Source organism: Pelobates fuscus, chromosome 12, assembly GCF_036172605.1.
Source record: "Pelobates fuscus isolate aPelFus1 chromosome 12, aPelFus1.pri, whole genome shotgun sequence".
NCBI classification, from domain to species: domain Eukaryota; kingdom Metazoa; phylum Chordata; class Amphibia; order Anura; family Pelobatidae; genus Pelobates; species Pelobates fuscus.
Window position 1 is genome coordinate 11,988,946 of NC_086328.1, and position 21,188 is coordinate 12,010,133.

Genomic DNA, 21,188 nt, shown 5'->3' on the forward strand with positions numbered 1-21,188 from the left:
AAGTCTCTTCTGGGGATAAAGGGGAGGGGCTTGCAGAGGTTGCAATTCATAAGAACCGCAGCTTTTGCAAACTGTTTCAACACATTTCCCCCAATGAATGCATGAATGTATTTAAGGGGTGCATCTATTAAACATGATTTAGATTTATTTGTTTTTCTAATATGGGCATTGGAGTGTTCCTTTAATAGCTCAAACTGAACAAGAAGCATGCTTACTTCTCCAACTCAAGCTGGGTCTTCAGCTTCTTCTTTGCTCCCATGGTTAGGGTTTCAAATTTATTCAAATCTTCCTCCGTGAGGCTCAAAAACTAAAGAGAAGATAATAAATATGATGTACAGGTATAAAACAAAATATAGATAATGAATGACCGACCAAAATTATACAGAACCGTTAAAGAGCCAATAAAAGGACATTCAAGAACAATTTGGAGGTTTACGTATGTCTTATTGCTGATAATACTAAGATATGTAACAGGGTTGATGTTCCAGGAGGGATAAGCCAAATGGCAAATGATTTAGGTAAACTAGAAAAATGGTCAGAGTTGTGGCAACTGACATTTAATGTGGATAAGTGCAAGATAATGCATCTTGGACGTAAAAACCCAAGGGTAGAGTACAGGATATTTGGTAGAGTCCTAATCTGAGGAAAGGGATTTAGGGGTGATTATTTCTGATGACTTAAAGGTAGGCAGACAATGTAATAGAGCAGCAGGAAAAGCTAGCAGAATGCTTGGTTGTATAGGGAGAGATATTAGCAGTAGAAAGAGGGAAGTGCTCATGCCATTGTACAGAACACCGGTGAGACCTCACTTGGAGTATTGTACACAGTACTGGAGACCATATCTTCAGAAGGATATTGATACCTTCGAGAGAGTTCAGAGAAGGGCTACTAAACTGGTTCATGGATTGCAGGATAAAACTTACCAGGAAAGGTTAAAGGATCTTAACATGTATAGCTTGGAGGAAAGACGAGACATGATATGATAGAAACATTTAAATACATAAAGGGAATCAACACAGTAAAGGATGAGACTATATTTAAAAGAAAAACTACCACAACAAGAGGACATAGTCTTAAATTAGAGGGGCAAAGGTTTAAAAATAATATCAGGTAGTATTACTTTACTGAGAGGGTAGTGGATGCATGGAATAGCCTTCCAGCTGAAGTAGTAGAGGTTAACACAGTAAAGGAGTTTAAGCATGTGTGGGATAGGCCAGGGACTAATGAAAGTATTCGGAAAATTGGGCAGACTAGATGGGCCGAATGGTTCTTATCTGCCGTCACATTCTATGTTTCTAAGAACATTGTGCCCTCTCACGGACACAGACACGCAAGGCCGATATATCATGGTGAAAGGCAATATAGAGACATCAAACTATGCATTCAGCTCCATATACGCCCCAACTTCTCCAGATCTCAACTTTTGGCTTCACTATACATCACATCTGCAGGCGTACTCCAACATTCCACTTATTATAGAAGAGAACTGTAAGGCAGCTCATGTCCCAGCCTTTTTCAGACAGGCAGAAAACCAGACTCACCACCGAACAAACAGAAACGACACCATGTTTGCTCAATTCTTAGAAACCCAGAACCTACTCGACCTCTGAAGAGTGCAACACCCCTCCACACAAGATTTTACTTTCTACTCCCACCCACACGCATCGACCACTTCCTGATTTCACCACGCTTCCTTCCCCAAAACACCGCAACAGACATTGGCACAATCTCATGGTCGGACCACGCCAACAGAACGCTCACCATGACTATCCCCCACCTTAAACGACAATGGACGGGGAAACTGAATTCACTACTCCTACATGGCAAACTAGTGACTATTTTGAACTTGACATTGTCCCGGAGACATCCCCAATATCCATATGGGCTGCACACAAAGCAGTCGTTCAGGGACACTTAATTAGCCTGGCGATGGCAAAAAAAAACAAAAAAAACCCCAAAAAACGACAACAGCATCTCACAGATGCTATGACGGAATTAAGTCTTGGAAAAAAGGCATAAAAGTGACCTGCACCCGACCATTCTGGCCCAACTAAACGTGGTAAGGGACCAGGTGAAACAACTCACGCAGGCAGATAAGGTGAAGGCCCTAATGTGGCTAAAACAAAAATACTATGAGAAAGGCAACAAAGCGGACTCCATGCTAGCATGTCGCCTCAAACATAGAATGGAAGCAAAACAGATTAACAAAATTCGCACTCCATCAGGACAAAGTAGCAGCAACCCAGACCGAATAGGGGAAATTTACAAAAGATACTTCACATCTCTGTATAACCACTCCCCCACCGGACGATTGCAAATATCAAAAGACCATCGCCACCTTTCTTCTAAATGACCTAGACCTTCCAGTCCTTCCCCAGGACGCTAAAGCATCAATAGCGGCAGAAGTCACAACAGAAGAAAAGCCTTCAAGCCCAATAAGAGCCCTGGATCAGATGGGTACACTGCCTTATATCATAAAGAATTCAGTCAAATCCTCCGCACACCTCTTACATGGGTATTTAACGCCCTGCTGAAGTAAGAGACACTCCTGGAAAACATGGTCACTGCACACATATGCCTCCTTACAAAACCAAACAAGGACCATTCGGAACAAGAGCATTACAGACCTATTTCTCTTCTTAACGTTGACCTCAAACTGGTAACCAAAATAATGTCTATTAGACTTAATCCATATCTAGAATCCATCATTTACCCATACCAGGTAGGCTTCACCCCCAATAGGCATAGACCCGATATGGCTAGTGCAACATAGAAGAATTCCACTGGCAATCATCTCGCTTGACGCCGAAAAGGCGTTTGATCGCCTTTTATGGCAGTTTTTCTACCAAACACACTATGGCTTTCCGGAGGCATTCCGGTCTTTCTTACAGGCCATTTAGCATAACGCGCAAGGAGCACTGCTCCTCCCCAACATAACCCGCCACGATTTTTAATGACAAATGCACCAGCCCTCTCTCGCCCCTTGTCTACGCCATCTCACTAGAACCCCTTCTACAGGCAATACGCTCCAGTCGGGAGGTAGAGGGCGTGAGGGTCCGAGGAAAGTCATTCAAAGTAGCAGCCTACGCGAACGACATCTTGCTAACCTTGGAACACCGAAGCATCCTTAGCGGCAACACTGGCTCTCCTTCAGACCTACTGGGCATTAAGCGGATACAAATTACATCTCACAAAAACAGAACTCTTACCTGTCCACATCGATAAACGACGCCTAGAACGCTTACAGACACACTTCCTACACACATTTGCCCCTCATCCATTGCATACTTGGGTACCCAACTGACAAACAACGTGGAGAACCTTTGTGAAACCAACTACACACCCTTACTGCGAAAAGCACATGAAGATCTAATGCAATGGGGAGACTTGGGGGGATCTCCTGGATAGGTCTCGTCACTTCAATTAAAATGAAACTCCTATGCAGATTCCTGTATATGTTTCAGACCCTCCCCATACCATTCCGCAAACCAAACCTCAAAGCCCTCCAATCAGCAGTAGACTCCTTTGTTTGGAACGGGCGCAAACCCAGAGTATGGAAAACCACACTACGTCCCCAAACAAACTAGAGGACTTGGCCTCCCTAATTTCGCTTACTACCTGACAGCAACACAATAAGCCCAAATTCAATAATGGCACTTACTACCTGCCAAAAATAGATGGGTGGATCTTGAACACATGATATTCGGATGGGACCACCCATCCTTGTATATGTGGCTCTCCAGACCACACCGACCCCTACCCCCACCAACACATACTCAATAGACTTATGGGACAAAAATTGAGCTGTCATCCTTTCTATCCCCAATGACCCCAATCTGGAAGAACAAGCTTTTCCCGCCTGGCCTCACACCGATACACTTTGCCAACTTTGAAAATAGGGGCATCTCATGGTTAGGCCACTTATATCACAATAACATCATCAGAAAGTATGGCGACATACCCGACAAAAACACCTTTACGTTGTTCGACTACATCCAGCTACGAAGTTTTGTATTCACACCCAGTATCAAGCAAGCCGGTACGGCCCCCTCAACACAATTCGAACTGGATTGCATAAAACACCCCTTTAGACAGGGACAAATCTCAGACCTATCCACCACGATAGAGACCCATGCAACCCAAATATCGCTTCCCTATATAACAGCATGGGAAACGGATTTAGGTCCCCCCCGACGAACCCTCTCACTGGCCAAGCATTTGGCAAACCACGGCCTCCATATCTATCTGTGTAAAGCACGAGGAACAGGCATACAAAATGTTACTTCGCTGGTACTTAACACCCCAGCGCCTGGCTATCATACACTTAGCACCCTCTAATCAATGCTGGAAGGGATGCAGGGAGGCAGGGACTTTCCCACACTGTTGGTGGGCATGCCCCAAACTCAAACCCTTATGGCAAAGCAGCACGGCACTGATTTCCAGACTGCTGGACAAACCATGCCCCTTGGAATCCATGGTTGTTGCTACTATCTAGGCCCAGACGCCTTCACCAGAGCAGAGAACAAGTTAATCATTGCAAAAAAAAATAAAATACAAGACAGCGCCAACATGGATAGCCTCACATCACAGATTCATGAGACACCTAAACATTTTCACAAGACCTGGGACCCATGGCTAGATGGTGATACCACACAACCCTGGTAGCTGTTACACAAATTAATAACTGCTGATCCTGGACAACCCAGGAACTCCCACTAGGACATGGACTGGCAGAGAATTCCCTGAGTTGAGCGCACCTTTCCCTCCCACCCTCAACCCCCCTCCTCACCCTGGGGACGGGCTGCAGGACCTTGGGAACTGGGTGATTTCCCCTGACCTCACAGCCTCCCTTTACCCAATTGTACCCATACAACTCCCAACTCCCAAGCCTTTAGCGTCTCTCCTCCCCGCACTGTCTCCCATTCTTCAAGGACCACACACACACACACACACACACACACACACACACTTAACCGCGCAAACACTGACTAATTTGAAGCAGAACATGAACGTCTCGACGACTGCAGGAATGCACACAGCAAATCACCCCCACACTTACAACCTGCCACAATGAGAAACCTCTGAAAGGGCAAGCAACAGTACTTAAAACCCGACACTGTCCCAGTACACCAATAGACCAACACAACAAACCGCCCACATGTTTACAAGTAAAGAAGCATGACTACCCAAACACAAGCAACGGTTCCCTCTCACATGGGCCCACTAACAGCCCAATAAGCACCCGGCTTTACAGACATGAATAATACAAAAGAAAGCAATAAACGATAAGTCAAGCCGGACTTAATATACACTTTGGAAACACGACTCAATGTTCCTGCATTGCTCAACCCAGATGAACCGATTATGTCAGATTGCAACGTTAAAAGTGTGTGTGGGTACACCCCTGTGTATTATTTCTATTTTCTGTCATCCTGTACTACTACTACCTGTAATTTGTATATTAAATGATTAAAAAAACTAAGAATAAAAAAAATTCAATAAAAGGAATTCACTGAAAAGACACCCCTTTAGGTAAACTTGACATCTTACTGGATGACGCTTCTCTAATTCCACTGCCTTCATCAGTTCCCTCGCCTCCATAGCGTAGCTCATTCTCTCTCCTGCCACTGTTCAGTTTTTCCCCACCACACTTTACTACCTTATTTCAACAAGAGCATCTTATCCTTCAATCCCTCCTACCCTGACAAGCTTTTATTTCTCTTGTGTCTCTTTTAACCCTTCCTCATTGACTGTAAGCTTGTTTGAAAAAAGCCACCTTCCCCTTGTCTGTTATATTCTGTTTGTAAATTACTTGTTGTCAAAAATCCCCATTTTATGGATATAAAGCCCTGCAAAATATATTGGCGCTAAAGAAATATTACTACTAATAATTATAATAACGATGTACATGAAACCATATGAATGAATGCATTGTAGCTCACGGTAGTTGTAGATAAACATTTGGTCAGAAATGGTGGAGGTGACTAATTACAAAGGAAGAAAAATTTGATTTGACACACTGCTATTGTGGAAAAATCAAGCCTGTAAGGTTAGCAAGGGCATCAGCAGACTAAGAACTATTAGCTTTAGTCTGATGTCAGAATCGAATTCTATATATGCATCACTATAAGGAAATGTTAGCAGTATTGAACAGTACAGAAAAGAGATACCATAGCACAAGGCATATTTATAAGACTGACAGGGAGTAACAGAAGAGTTTTGGGTTTGATTATTTTATTTATTTTTTTTACTAAAATCAAACTTTAACTGGTCAAAAAAAACAACAACAAAAAAAAAACCCAACATAATGCTCCTTTCAGACTGTGCACTAAAATTTTACTTGTACATTAATTGTCTAAATAAATATTCAATGCGTTTATTTAGAGACACAGAATGACTGGGTCCATAGAATACAAATGAAGGCATATAGGGAGAGATCTGAACTCACTTTCTAACAAATAAATGAGCAGTACGGCTTGAAAAGCCGGGGGATAGGATTAAATAGAGCATGCTTATCAATGGGGAGGTGCTTCAGAACATCCCACAGCAATGGCAGGTTACCTTTTTCATGGAAAGCTGGCTAAATACGTTGTAGTATTTGTGGAGACGCAGCTTCCGGAGCCACTCTAATATTTCTTGTTGTTCTGGAGTCTGAGGACTTGGCACGTTGGAAGACATAGCAGAGGAAGTGGTTTCCACAGAAGGGCGATATACTAGCGAGGAGGAGACACTGCTCCCAGTGTGTGAACAGGGGGACAGGATCACCGAGCTGTGGTGTGATGTAATGCTGCTCTGGGAAGACTGGATACTGGCAACACCGCATATCGGCCTATATTTAAGAAAAAACACTTCAAATACTGATGGAAAAAGGTGCTGTGTTTTGTCCAAATCAATAGCTTCACTCTGTACTTCGTAACAAGTGATACAGATCACATGCTCATTTTATATATAGACAGTTCTGTTTACATTTCTCTCCTGAAATAAAGGGCTAGTTCACCTACCATGCACTATTATTTTCTGGTAGTTCCAACTACTGATTGTGTAGCAGATCATTTTTGGTGGTGCTATTACCAACTAAATTACCAACCAAATGGTTTGCTCTCTCCCTGACAGAGAGGGCGATGTAGCAACCAAATCCCACATAGCTATGGTGGTTCCGGTCAATTTTAGCAGAGACTGCAAGCTCTCTATGGATATCTCCAGCTCTCCATGACAAAGGGAAAAGTAACACAGAATAGGTTTTACCACAAACTAGAAAAACAAGAATGATTGGACAAAGCAAGTAAAGATTACAAGGACACACCACGTACAAATGTTATAGAGAGATAATGTAAGACTAAGTCATCCTGCTGCTTTTTTATTCTCTCCTTCTAAAACAGGAAGTGTCCTCCTCTTGATAGGAAGAATAGTACAGTAATGTATAACATTAAGTACATGTGGCAACTCCTCAGGAATGAACCCTGCTATTGCACACACAGTACAACTTCCACTGATGTGAACGGTAACATACCGGTGGAAAAAGCATGGTACATCTAGGGAATGGCTTCTCCACTTATTTCCATTGGGAGGCCAAAATTTACACAAGTCCAGAATTTTCTCCAGTATCGTCTGAAAACATATATATATATATCGCTGAGGGTTTAATCCCTACTCTGAATGTTTGTTTCTTTTTGTTTTCTTTCATAATTGGCAAGGTGAACCTGGCCATAAGATCCACGTATCTGTCCATATTTTCAGATAACTATAATGCATTTATACTGGATTTCTGAGAAAATATCACCCATTTAAGAGACACGGAAACCTAAATCCTTTGATGTATTCCCTTTCTACTGATACAGTATAACATTACAACAGTGCATCCTGACTGAATTCATTACTGACTGAATGAGTGAATGATACTCACCGTATGGATGTGCCAACTGGAGTGTTCACTTTAATATGTGACATATTGTTGGGGCCTAAAATGAACAAGGTCAAAAGGTAGATGAGAACACTAGGGATCACAGTGTTTAAGGAAAAGAGAATAAGGTGGGAGCACTCACTTAAGTTTTGGTGCTGTTGGTGGCTGTTTGAATTACTGAAAAACTTCTTGACAAGGTCATTTTTCAAAACGTGGGAAGGCAAAGACACCAAAAACCTGGAAAATATTATAAAGAGAGGATTACCTGGTTATATTGTGCATGTTCTATACGCCAGTAAATGACTAACCTCATTACATATGACATGCATGGCTGAATAGCTAGCTGAGCATCATGGGAAAAGTGGTTCATAACATGGAGTGCCAATCTACTATCTATTTAAATGTGACTATTTTTTTTTTTTTAAATGTATAGAACAGAAACAGGTTGCGCCAATTTAAAAATAAAATAAAAAAAATAATAAAAAAAAAAAAATATATATATATATATATATATATATATATATAAGCCTATATATAAGCCTATATATAAGCCTATATATAAGCCTATATATAAGCCTATATATAAGCCTATATATAAGCCTACAACTCAGCGTGTTCCAACTGTCCTACAGAACCTGGAGTGCTGACCAAGTTGGATGCCCTCTTCGAAGACTTCTGGCGCAAATTGGAGGGCAGAATGCCTCCAAAACCGGGCACGGTTACACTAGCCTTGCCTATGAAGCAGGTCTCTTCCTGGCGGCATACCAAGAAGCGCACTCCACCTAGGCACTAGGCGCCGCGGATACAAACCGGGCACGGTTACACTAGCCTTGCCTATGAAGCAGGCCTCATCCTGGCGGCAAACCAAGAAGCGCGCTCCACCTAGGCACAAAGCGCCGCGGATACAAACAGCCAGGGCTTCCTACAAGACGCCACCAGAGATATCAAGCTCTGCACAGCTACCAGATGTGACTAGCCTACTCACTCTGCCTGACAGGGCGAGTAGACCAGTGGTCTGCTACAGCATGTCCTGATCCGGATCCTGGAGCTGCAGGCAGACTAATCACATCAAAAGGCATCAGGCTCCACAGGCTTGCAATGCCTCAACACCCTGCAGGACTATCCTGTACCCTCGGCGGGCACCAGCTGACTGAGCTCCCGGACTCCTGGACTGTGCAAGAGTGGGCAGATACCGCAAGTTTCTAGTCCCTAAGGCCCTTTAACATTGTTTACCCTTGATCACTCTTTTACATTTAGCACACAAGCTAGTGAAAGCCTCCTAGGGGACTCTGTTTACTCGTAATTTACTCCTTTTACATAACATAGCCTCTCTCATGGCCCAAGTGTAAAAATGCACGTGCAGTCAGGTACTAAGCCAAGTCTAGTTCAACTTCTCCTCTGACTCTCACTATTATCACGTATTTTATCAAAATGTGACCTTCTAGTCGGGCCCTTATTCTTGTAACAGAAGTAACTCACTAGTGAGCTCAGTGTGAACAGTAAATAGTGCTTCAAAATCAACGTGGTGAATAGCTGCTTTTAAACACCCGTGAGGGGTACGTTTCTTCCCTCACCATAAATACATAGAGGAAAAAAAAAAAAAAAAAAGATTTACAGGATAAACCTTATAATCAGTGGATGGAGCGCTAAATAGTAGACAAGCAGATAATAGCTTACCTCTCTGTATAGTATGCGTTTTGGCATACAAGGACTGAACTACCATAGACCAATAAGTTCCCTTTTACTTATTTTTATGCATTTTTATTCACCTTTGATTTGAATTAATAAATAGTGGATTTCAGCACTATTTGGTAGTCTGTCCTATTCCAGGTTAGGGAGTGTCACCTCACAAGTTAAAATTATAGATCAGATTTTTCATATGTGAGGCCATTATCTTTCCAATGTCCACTGTGGATACTGTTAATTTGCAAGGCAAGTTTTAGTATTATTAGTTGAATGCCGATACAACCCATGGATCTAACCGAGGGAGCAGAGTTTGGCCTGCACTCTAGCTTTACATTGTAAGCGTAACTTATCACTGCCTTTTATTCATGTGTCCTGAAGTCCATCACATGTATACACTTCCTTGATGCCTACTGCAAAACAGCCCTTACTGATTGCAAGGTACATTTCACAGCACCTATCCATGGAACAGGGACTACTGGGCAGCAATTATCATGTGCAATCCACAAGTGTAGATCATCTGCGATATAAAGAACTTGGAAACTAAGTGGACTGCCAATAAGGTTCTTTTTAGGTGTTCTTTATATTTCAATACTCCGTTTTTTACTTGTTTATTCTGCTGGCAATATTTGGTATTTTTTTTATTGAGATCCTTGCTGCAGAATACATGTTATATCTGCGACTCATACTGTGATTATCCAAGTGCGGCTTACTCTTTGTAAATTATTCTTTTATATTATATTAGAGTCAGTAGGGAACACCTTGCAGCACTGCAAATTAGCAGAAACATTTCCATATCTCCATATCAAAATATTAAATAAATTACCCACTGTTTATACGTGTCCAAACATATTTCAAACACTGCAAGGGTTACTATAACGATGCCTGTACAAGGCCTGCATACTGCACTCTAGCGGTCAGTCTGCATTTCAGATAATTTTGTAACATTACAGCCATACCGAAGGTCTAACTCAAGATCCACGTGATTCCTGTCCATGCAGAAGGAGTCCATCCTAACACCATAAGGAATGCATTTCTCCAAGTTCTCTTCTGGGAACAGATGGGAAAGCTGAAAAATGACACAAATTAAAGGATTACAATACAACCCTGCACAATATATAGGCATTAAAAAACAAAAATCAGTAAAAGCAGTACAGGAGCTACGTACATATAAAAAGGTCCCACCTTAAGAAAGGGCACATCCTGTTAACTAATGGTTAGCTAACAGTTTTTACACAATTATATTTTTCAATAATAGACAAATAAACCCAAAAACGTCTTCCTGTTGAAAGAATACCCACAAAGCCACAAGTTTTTTGTTTAAAGTAAAGCCAAGTAAAACCAAACACACTGCACATTCAGAGAGAAACGTCTAGCTGCAGCGATGCTTAATTTGCTGATGTCAGTTCTTATCCCATCTAATGGACTTCCATGATGTCAGCATTGTTAAGAGTCCTGCAAGGGGGGCAGCGCTGAACACCGCCGGCTCCTTGAACAAATCAGCTGCCATTTAATGAGTAACTGCACACGGTCTGAGACACCCAGAGTTATTAGAAATATACCAATATAAAGTGATCCAAAACAGTCCAATTTGTTTTTGCTGTTGGTGTTGTGTTGTTTTGGGTGGGTGGAGGGCTTATTATTCATAGTTCTACTGGCAGTGTAAAATAATTGCACATAACTATTAATTCAGCAGAGAGATCTAAAAAAGCTGAACGTGTAAGGATATTCAGCCTCCAGTGCAATCAGCCAAACGGACCCTTTATGGAGTTGAAAGTAAAAGTCACTGACACAAATATCAGCCAACCTGAGCCCGATCCACACCCGCAACCCTCACCACCCGCTCCAGCAAGTCGTCCGGCACCGATTGATGCCTTTCTTCGCTGCCCAGAAACTACCCCAAAAGAGACGGAGATCTCGGGCCTACTACACGCCATCGATCCCGGACCTGGGAGATCTGCTGGAGAGTATAGCGGCAAGAGAGGCTAAACAGACACATACCTCCACTCCGGCCCAGCCGACAGCGCACGCACAGGTAATGGGCCGCCGCTCACAAAAGCCCCAAACCGCAGCTGAGACCAGGGGCATTGGGGAGATGCTCCTAAGGCCTACCCCACATAAACCCGCGTCCGCAAGCAGCGACAGCCGAACACCACCCGACCCGGGAACAACAGGATGAGGGGATCCCACAGCCCTCAGTGCAAGACACCTCAGATGACTCTGCCCCAACAACAAAAGGGGACTTAAAAATCTTACTAGCAGAAATACACAAGCTGCTGGCCGCAGATTCTGCTCTTCTAAAAAAGGAGGTGCACGCGGTCACAGAATGGGAGAGAGTCACAGAGGAAGAAGTGCTGGCAGTAAAGAACCATCTGGACAAACTGGATGAATCAATGACCCAGATCCAGGCTACTCAGCATACCCTCACACACAAACTAGCAGCGGTAGAAGACCGCCACAGAAGCACCCATATCAAAATACGGGGAATCCCGGCTACAATTACAGCGGAGGAGTTACAACATTATATCCGCCGACTTCTGACCACAATTCTGCCCCACACAGCGGCAAAAAAAAAAAAAAATCACCATTGACGGAGTCTACCGTCTCACCAGCACCACCCCGCTCAAATCCACACAGCCTCGTGACGTGATCCTCAGATGCATCACAATCCAAGACAAGATTCAAATCATGTCGGCCCTAAGAGGCAAGACGCCATTACTGTTTGAAAACACCTCTCTCACATTCTTCCAAGACCTCACAAAGGCCACACTCCTTCAACGCAAAGCTCTTGGCAACAATGAACGAGGCACCAACATTTCTACGCAACCTGGGGGTATCCACCCCAAACCCTGAGACACCTGGAACTGTGCCAACAGGACTTTGGAGCCCAGCCACGGTGGTCCCCTGCATTCCAAGGGAACCCAGACAGCAGAGGGCAGACCCCCGACTCAAGAGGGAACCACAGCGGCTCGAGAAACAGGACAATTAGAGAGTTCGCAAGGGAACTCAATACGAGCCTACTTTTTCAGGGGCATCTTCTTCCTTTAAGTTACCGTTTTCAGGCTAAGCGAGCAAAAGATATTTGTGTTCTACGATTACGTTGTTTCCCTTTTTATACTTTGTTTTTTTTCCTTTTTATTCTCTTAGCGAATGCTTTACCAGCCAGACTACACAATTACCCAATCCAATGCATTCAGTATTGGAAACGGCAACAACACCACAAGGATAATGCGCAGCAAAACAAACCTCTACTAGAACCAGATGGCGTCCTCCAGCCATACCCTCCCCCCCCCGCAGCCCCCTTGGTTAGGGGCACCCACCCCAGATGGCAGGGGCCTACCCTTAAAGCACCATCTGACCAAGACGAGGCACAACTCAGTCTCTCACGTCACGTATTCAGTTATATGACACAAGGCACCAGCACATCTCGCTCACTAGCTTGACCGACCCACACTCAACTCACATTACATGCCGACTGATAACTCGCCACACCACAGACAAACCCTGCCAACAGAGGCATATACAAGCTGACACACCAAGGACAGACCTGGTCTCACAATTGTACAAAGAACGATTTACAAGTCATGTAAAACCTCTAGCCTGTCCAATGCTTTAACATGTTATATATTACAAAAATTGGTGCGCTATATCTGACAAATTTATCCTGCATATATATTTTTTTTTCTACATGTATTGTAACCCTGTCACATGTAACCAACGTGAAACTTTTACGCACCTCAAAAATAAAGAATTAAAAAAAAAAAAAGTAAAAGTCACTGTGCTCACCTTTGAAATTAGTTCTATGATTTCTGTAGAAGATTTGGTTACCAAACTCACGGAGGAATCAGACCACAAAACCTAAAACAAAAAAGTGCAATACATTGTAATTTCACCCAATACCACAGGTTTGCACTACAAGTGTGCTTTGTAAATTAACGCCATAGTTTAGCTGTCGCAGGATTTTCTGCTGAAGGCAAGTTCACACAATGTGATCCAACTTTCCACCATTTTCTTCCCCCATTTCCTCTGCAGTGATTCATCTCCTTTAGCTTAAATTTTACATTCACATGAGTCAAAGTTACTCACTACATCAGATATTGTTGGGAACTGACCACAATTTTGTAAATTTTATGCCAATGTAGACAAGATAGAAAAAGCAAATAGACTAGATTTTTATTGAAAAAACAACAACACTACAAATATTAAAGGAACACTATAGTCACCTAAATTACTTTAGCTAAATAAAGCAGTTTTCGTGTATAGATCATTCCCCTGCAATTTCACTGCTCAATTCACTGCCATTTAGGAGTTAAATCACTTTGTTTCTGTTTATGCAGCCCTAGCCACACCTCCCCTGGTTATGATTGACAGAGCCTGCATAAAAAAAACCAACTGGTTTCACTTTCAAACAGATGTAATGTACCTTAAATAATTGTATCTCAATCTCTAAATTGAACGTTAATCACATGCAGGAGGCTCTTGCAGGGTCTAGCAAGCTAGTAACATAGCAAGGGATAAGAAAATCTTAATTAAACAGAACTTGCAATAAAGAAAGCCTAAATAGGGCTCTCTTTACAGGAAGTGTTTATGGAAGGCTGTGCAAGTCACATGCAGGGAGGTGTGACTAGGGTTCATAAACAAAGGGATTTAACTCCTAAATGGCAGAGGATTGAGCAGTGAGGCTGCAGGGGCATGTTCTATACACCAAAACTGCTTCATTAAGCTAAAGTTGTTCAGGTGACTATAGTGTCCCTTTAATTCAAAAAGTAATAAATATCCAGAGATAACACTGATTTAGATGCACCGATAGCCTTTCAAATATCTGCAAAGTAAAGTGGAAATCTCTTACAGGAGTCTGTTTATAGTCGCAGGGTTCCTCGGTGAACAGCGGCTCACATCTGTAAGGATTGGTGGAATTTTTTGAAAATTATTAAATCAGAAGTATGCTTCTGTCAACACAAACATAGCTCAGATACCAGTAAGGAGTAATTCCCCCCCCCCTCCACCTGGAACGAGCGTGGTACTATTAAAAGCAGCAGATTGTTTGATTTACCAGCAAACCAGGTAAATATTGTATGTATGCTTTTCCCACCTTCCGGTTCTGCAAACTTCAGTTACTCATCTGTGTGTGCCCAACACAGAACCAATGTGTCAGATCTCAGGAAACAAGAGTAGCAGGTAAGTAGAAACACACATGCTCAAGGGAAAATATCACAAGATTTAGCTTGAAACTCCATTTAGGATCAAATAGGCCCATGGGCAACTCAACTAGTTCATTATTAATTCCAGGCAGCACTACTAAAAAAGGAAGCTGTGGTTTGAAATGGACATCAAAGCAAAAAATAAATAAATAAATAAAAATAAAAATGATCTAAGTACTTTGGTTACTCGCCCTTTGCTAGGCTTTATTATGGAAAGATCCTGTAACCAAATCAGTTTAGAAGCCAATTCATAGACAACAAAAAAACACAACAACCCCCAATTCAAGCATACAGTCCCGAGATTAACATGGTAGGCCATTTTTTTTTTCAGTATTCATTTCCTTTTGGACCTTGTATCTTTATGACTATACTCCCCTCATTGTCACTTGCCTATAGATGTATTTATTGACTTTTCTTCCTTGGAATCTTAAAGGGACACTCAAAAATAATAAAAAAAAATATATATATTTAATTTTAATTTATTTTTAAAAAAAAAATTTTTTAGTAGATATCCCCCAATGAAAATATGCACACATTCAATAATAATGATTTGTTTTTTTTATTGGCAGAAAGTAACAGGCCGGTTGACGGATTGTCAGCTAAAAGGTGTAACAAGGTTCATTTAGAAAAGAAAGCTAAAATGATAAAGTTCTGTGTGGTTCTTTTCAATGACTGACTGTGGGTAAATTAGCTTAGCAATTGAAATAGAACTTTGCCTTAAAGGGATTCTATAGTGTTCGTAATACAAATCTGTATTCCTAACGCAATAGAGCCCTCTGGTCCCACCTATCCCCTTCGGTAGCTAAAGGGTTAAAAACTTTTAGTCGGTTATCCAATCCCAGTGCCGATGTCAACTCTGACATCCCACTAGTGCACATCCACGGTGAGCGCATTAGGTCCTCCCATTACGAAGTTATTGCCTCAATGCTTTCCTCTTGGGATTTAACAGTCGCTGGATGTCCTCATACAGAGCGTGAGGACGTCCAGCATCATTAAGTTTTAACTTTGAAATAAAACCTGCAAAGTGACAGCCATTTTACAGGGAACTTATAGTCCTAAGAATTACAATTATTATATTGGGACTTTGGGTTCTCTCATACAGAAGGCAGGAAAATTGAAGTAAAATAAATATTACTCACCTTGTTTCCAGCGCTGAGTCTCCTCCACTGCAGCCTTCAGCTCGTCCTCTGTTGAAGTCGGCATCCAATCTGACATCACTTGCATTCTCCTCCAATCTACTCCTTTTTATAGGCACATAAAGCCAAACGCCACACTCCTCCAATCAAATGCTGCCATCAGCAGCAATTGATTCCTATATACAGATTTTCATTCTGGAGAAAGCACCTCTAGTGGCCATCAGTAAGAAACAATAGAGGTGGATTTAAAACTGCAATGTAAACATATCTTACATGGCAGGCTTAAAAATAATAGAGCAAATGCAACCAGACCATTTAAACCAGATGAAGTGGGCTGGGTGATTATAATGTTCTTTTAAAAGGGCTACTAATCTATCTCCTTTACCTGTACTGCAGCTGCTCGTAACAGAGGAAATGAACACTGCTTAGAATAATTCTCATTGTAACTCAATGAGGACAAACAAGCTAGTGTTGGCAAGTAAAGTAAAAGGGACACCGACTACAATGTAAAGATTGGTATGCCTATTTATTAAAGTCTAAAAGAGGTCTTCATCCATGGGTGCGGACACTATATAACAGAATCTAAAAAAACAGCAATTTTTCTTCTTCTTCGGTCTAGATAATATCTACTTATACATTGATACCGAGATACGGGCTACATCTCTCATAAGCTGGCATCTATCTGGCCATTGGCGCGGACAAATTGACAACACGTCTTATCTGAAGATCGGTATCTCAATGGATCTGGCACGGTGGCCAAGCCTCACACATTGTATATAATAGCCATCTATTGGTGTGGACACTGTAGCCCCACCTCATACTTTCTGCAGGTTGGCTGCACATTGCTACCCATTAATTTAAACAATCTCCAGGTTGACAGGCAACACATTCATTGCCAGACAATGTGCATTATATCATGCAACCTTGCAAAATATCAACTTACACAAGTGAAAAAATTACCTCAAAACAGCAGTCTGAATTCTTTTCCTTCTTCTTGTGCGGCAATACTTTAACTTCAATTTTTTCAACATTTACTGCAAAGATAAAATGTTGAGATTTCAGTTGACTAACAAGAGTGGTGGGTAATAAACTAATTTAATATGCAATCCCCCCTCCTACCCAACATAAAAACCAAACGCAGACACATTCTTCCCTTCACCAACCAAACCCAGACACATGCTTCCCTTCACCTTATGGGGAGCCATACTCATACAAGGATGCTCCAGCACATCGAAAAAAATAGAATTTGGGCAAAGTCGTAAGTTACATCTTAAGATGAAGCCAGGAGTGGAATGGTTCATCTCTGCACTGTAATCCACATTGTTCCCAGGTTGCAAAATGAAAGCAGTCTCTACAGTTCAATCATTCATATGGAATTTGAAACGCTGCTGATCATCAAGCAGCTGGGAGCAAATATTACATTTACTCTACGACGGCCCGCAAGGACGTGGGCGGCAAACAGAGACCGTGTCGGCTTGTTTATTCATAATAATAAAAAAAAAAATTATATATATATTTTTTTTATAAAAGGCCCACTATGAAAGGAGAGCAGAACGTGTGTGTACCTTGCTATTGGTAAACAATATTACAGTAGCCTGTAGTGTTTGCTGATATTGACGTGAGTGAAGACAGTATTTTTATTACAAGAACAGTACCTCCTAAACTGAACAAGATATGGAGGAAGTAATAATATTTAAAAAAAAAAAAACATAAAACACAAAACAACCCTAGGGAGTTGTGTAGAGTATAAATCATAAATACATAAGCTGGCTCAGTAACACTGAACCCTGTGGAGATGTAATTGGATGGGGCAAGTTTTTACTTGTGTTTCATGTTACTGTAACAATGCAAACACGTACTAAATAGCTTAAGAAAAAGATAGGGCATATGAGCTGTGCTAGACCACAATCTTGCGTGATTCTGGAAATTATAGCCCACCCCCTGCGAGAGTGCCAGAATATCAGCCAGATATAGCAATGTTTTGATTAAGGCAGCAGATTGCAATCTTCAGATACATACTTTCATTGTGGCAATTTCCTGATACACTACACCAGGGCCATGGCAGTGAAAGAGTAAATCAAGCTAGAATCATAGATTTTACACATTGTGCAGACCAAGACTGAACACAGCCTTTCATTGGGAGTCTCTACTTCTGTTAGTTTGAGGATTTTACTCAGGATTTCGTTTGCCTGTTAACACACACACAGCTATCCCATGGGAGCCAACTTTCCACCCACGCAATGCCTTTGATGAAATCAGATAATACATGGATGGAATGCAGCACCCAAGGTTTACAGAAAACAAAAAGTGCTTTATCGCTGCAGTAATCCTTCTTGCCATACTCAAAGGGTGCACTGGAGTCCCATTATGATTATGATTGAATAAACATGAAGTGTTAAAATGTATTACCATGGCAACACTCTGATACAATCCCTCGGCGCACACACTACAGCCCCTATAAAGTCGTACCCTCAACAAAACACACAAATAGGCCCTATCCCGCCCAAATACACACACTACACCGCAAACCGTCCCATCCACATAAGCAGCTTCTCCCCCACGCATGCAACCCTACAAGCAGCATACCCTCATAAATGCAACACAACAAGTAGCCACCCCACAAGCAGCACCTCGACAAACCTCACATTACCGCATCCAATCGCATACCCTCAACATTTGCATATATGTACGTGTAATATATATATATCATATGGGGGAGGGGGTGCATTGAGGAACCAAGCCTACATTAAGCTGTAGAGGTTGTGGTAATTATAGTGTCCTTTTAAAAAGGCACTACAGGATAAGACAGTCAGCCAGTAGAGAACCAACCTTTTTTGAGAAACTGACCAAGGGCTAGTGGCTCAAGATCTCAGTTTAAAATAACTCTCTACCATGCTCACACTTTGGAGTATGGGGATCACTTAATTATTGCCAACAAAGGGAGCAGGGGTGACCTTAGAGGGGGAAGATTTTGAGGATACATGGGATGCAATGAAAGGGGTGCCCATCTGCGTTCAACACCAGGATCAAAAGTACAAAATCCCGATGTGCCGTCACAAGACCCTGTCAAGCTTTTCCATATGGAGAAGTTAACCACAGACCTATGCTGGAGTCCATGCAGTGATAAAGGCACGGTGGTCTTGTTCAAAGGTAACATTATTTTGGAACGATATTCAGAATCTCCTCTCCGGAGTACTTCACAGGCATTTTCATTTGCACCCATGGTCCTATTATCTAAACTGCTGGATTGTTTCCCTACAGACTGGCAGTCCGTAGAGCTGTAGCCTGGAGATGGTTTGTGGCTGGTGCAATGAGCTCTGCACAGACCAGGTAGTGACTGCCACCATGATCCTCATTAAACCTGCCACAGCACTGTTGGGTTTATCCCATAAGCAGTTCTAGATAGTCAATGGTCACCTTTCTATTTTACAAAGCTAACAGCTGAACTACACTGTGCTTAACGTACGTGTACATAACTTTAACTTAAATCTGACTTTGTCGTGGAGCAGATTGCGCTGTCTAATGCAGCATGTTAACCTTAAATGAGAACACTATCACAAGAGTAACACTGGAGGCACAAAAACCTCTTTAACAATGGGGCGAGGGCGGGGCCTGACACTCAAGATGGCCTGGCGCACATTCTGTTCGCTCCAGCTATACAAGCTTCATATACCGGCTAAATCGCCCTTTAGCGACGCAGACAAAACTTTCTTTCAGCTGCAGACCGACATTCTGCAAGCCTGCACCGTCCTATGTCCATATTTACTCGGTCGGTCAAGCACCTACCTCATTCTGGGTCTGCGGCCTTACGTGCCCAGCGACCAGGGGAAGCGGACTCTCTCTCGACCCGGTAAGCACATCAGGCTGAAGCCTATCAACAGCCCTGTTACCACCCACCCCCTCACTGGACCAGTGGGGGATATCCCAGTACCCACTGGAGTGCTGATCTGCTCACACCCAGTAACAGACAGGCCTGCAAGACTGAATCCCTGCCTTGTGTATCCCAACATGGCCGCTGAAGGAAAGCATTGTGAACGGCCTGCACTGCCTGAACTAATGGGGGCAAACACTTATACTTCAAGGAACAAGGCTTCTGACACTACAGAGCTACCTGCACATAGCAGCAATATCATATCATGACACCGACCACGCCAGCGGAGGACCATAGGCCGAACCAGGCCCCGGACCGTTCAGGACTGTGACAAGCAAGGTCACAGTCATGCAAGGAAGCAGTCCAAGACCGCTGTTATCACTGGTGGATACTGCCCGACTCACATGTATTGGGAGAAAAACAACCCACAAAGCACGTGGGGTCCCCCCTGGCACTCAGAGGAACTCTTACTCCCACAGGGAGCAGGCCTCCCATTCACGGGCATATGACAGAAGAGTCATGTATACTCTTAGTTTTCAAGTTGCCTAATTAACTGTACAATATGCGGTCTCTTCTGATATAATACACTATTAGGTGTCTTACATGGCCTCCTATCAAGCATTTACCAAAGCTGACTAACCCAGTGGTTTATATATCTACATCTTGAACTACCATACAAGTCTCTGTTACATCTTATGTATTGCTCTCTAGGGTAACTCTATATTGAGCTGTGCTCCTGCTAACCTCTTTATCACTCCCTACTTCGACCCATCGCTGAAATCAGGTATGTAAACAAAGGTTTTATTTTTTTAACCCTTTATTTACCGGAGGAGGAGTGGTGGAAGAGCTATAGTACCAGGAATACAGACTCACACAGGATGGTGGCAGTGATGGCTGTGTAAAACAAAAGCAAACCAACATACATAATTTAGCCCTGCACTCACACTACACTGAGATGTTGCCAGAGTACAGTGGGCTGTAGTGGTTGTGGTGCTTGGAGTATCTTTTTATGAAAGATTCCTCTTATTTCCCCATAAGACTTTCCATTTAGTTGTAGAAGGGTTTTAGATCCTAGAATTGGCCTTTTCTATGACAGAGAATATGAATAAAGAATTATAGGGAGCTATATATGAAGAGTAATTTCAGAACAATCAGCAGGAATATTTAACTGGTTTCCAAGGTTACGGGTAGGAAAACTGCTTAAAAAAAAGTTACTGAGTATACATAGTCCTCACTGCCCATTTTGTCTAGAAAAATCAAGATACGCCCCCCAAAGTTAGAACATCAAATCATTTATTGGATTGATATGACATTAATTATAGTAATTAGTATAATAAAATATTTTCCCCTATTTCTATGCAAACACATAACACAAAACCTAGCAGTTGTAGGAAAAA

General features: G+C 42.3%; 1 protein-coding gene across 1 annotated transcript in view; it reads right to left on the reverse strand.

Annotated features, from left to right (window-relative positions):
* Positions 1-21,188, reverse strand: part of ZCCHC14 (zinc finger CCHC-type containing 14) — a 61,270-nt gene that overhangs the window by 16,655 nt on the left and 23,427 nt on the right. Inside the window, exons 4-10 of the mRNA XM_063438296.1 lie at positions 16,881-16,954; positions 13,370-13,441; positions 10,543-10,652; positions 8,043-8,137; positions 7,904-7,958; positions 6,562-6,829; positions 216-307 (exon numbers count right to left, since the gene is read on the reverse strand). Coding sequence (XP_063294366.1) covers positions 216-307; positions 6,562-6,829; positions 7,904-7,958; positions 8,043-8,137; positions 10,543-10,652; positions 13,370-13,441; positions 16,881-16,954 — 766 coding nt within the window. The remainder of the gene's footprint in view (positions 1-215; positions 308-6,561; positions 6,830-7,903; positions 7,959-8,042; positions 8,138-10,542; positions 10,653-13,369; positions 13,442-16,880; positions 16,955-21,188) is intronic.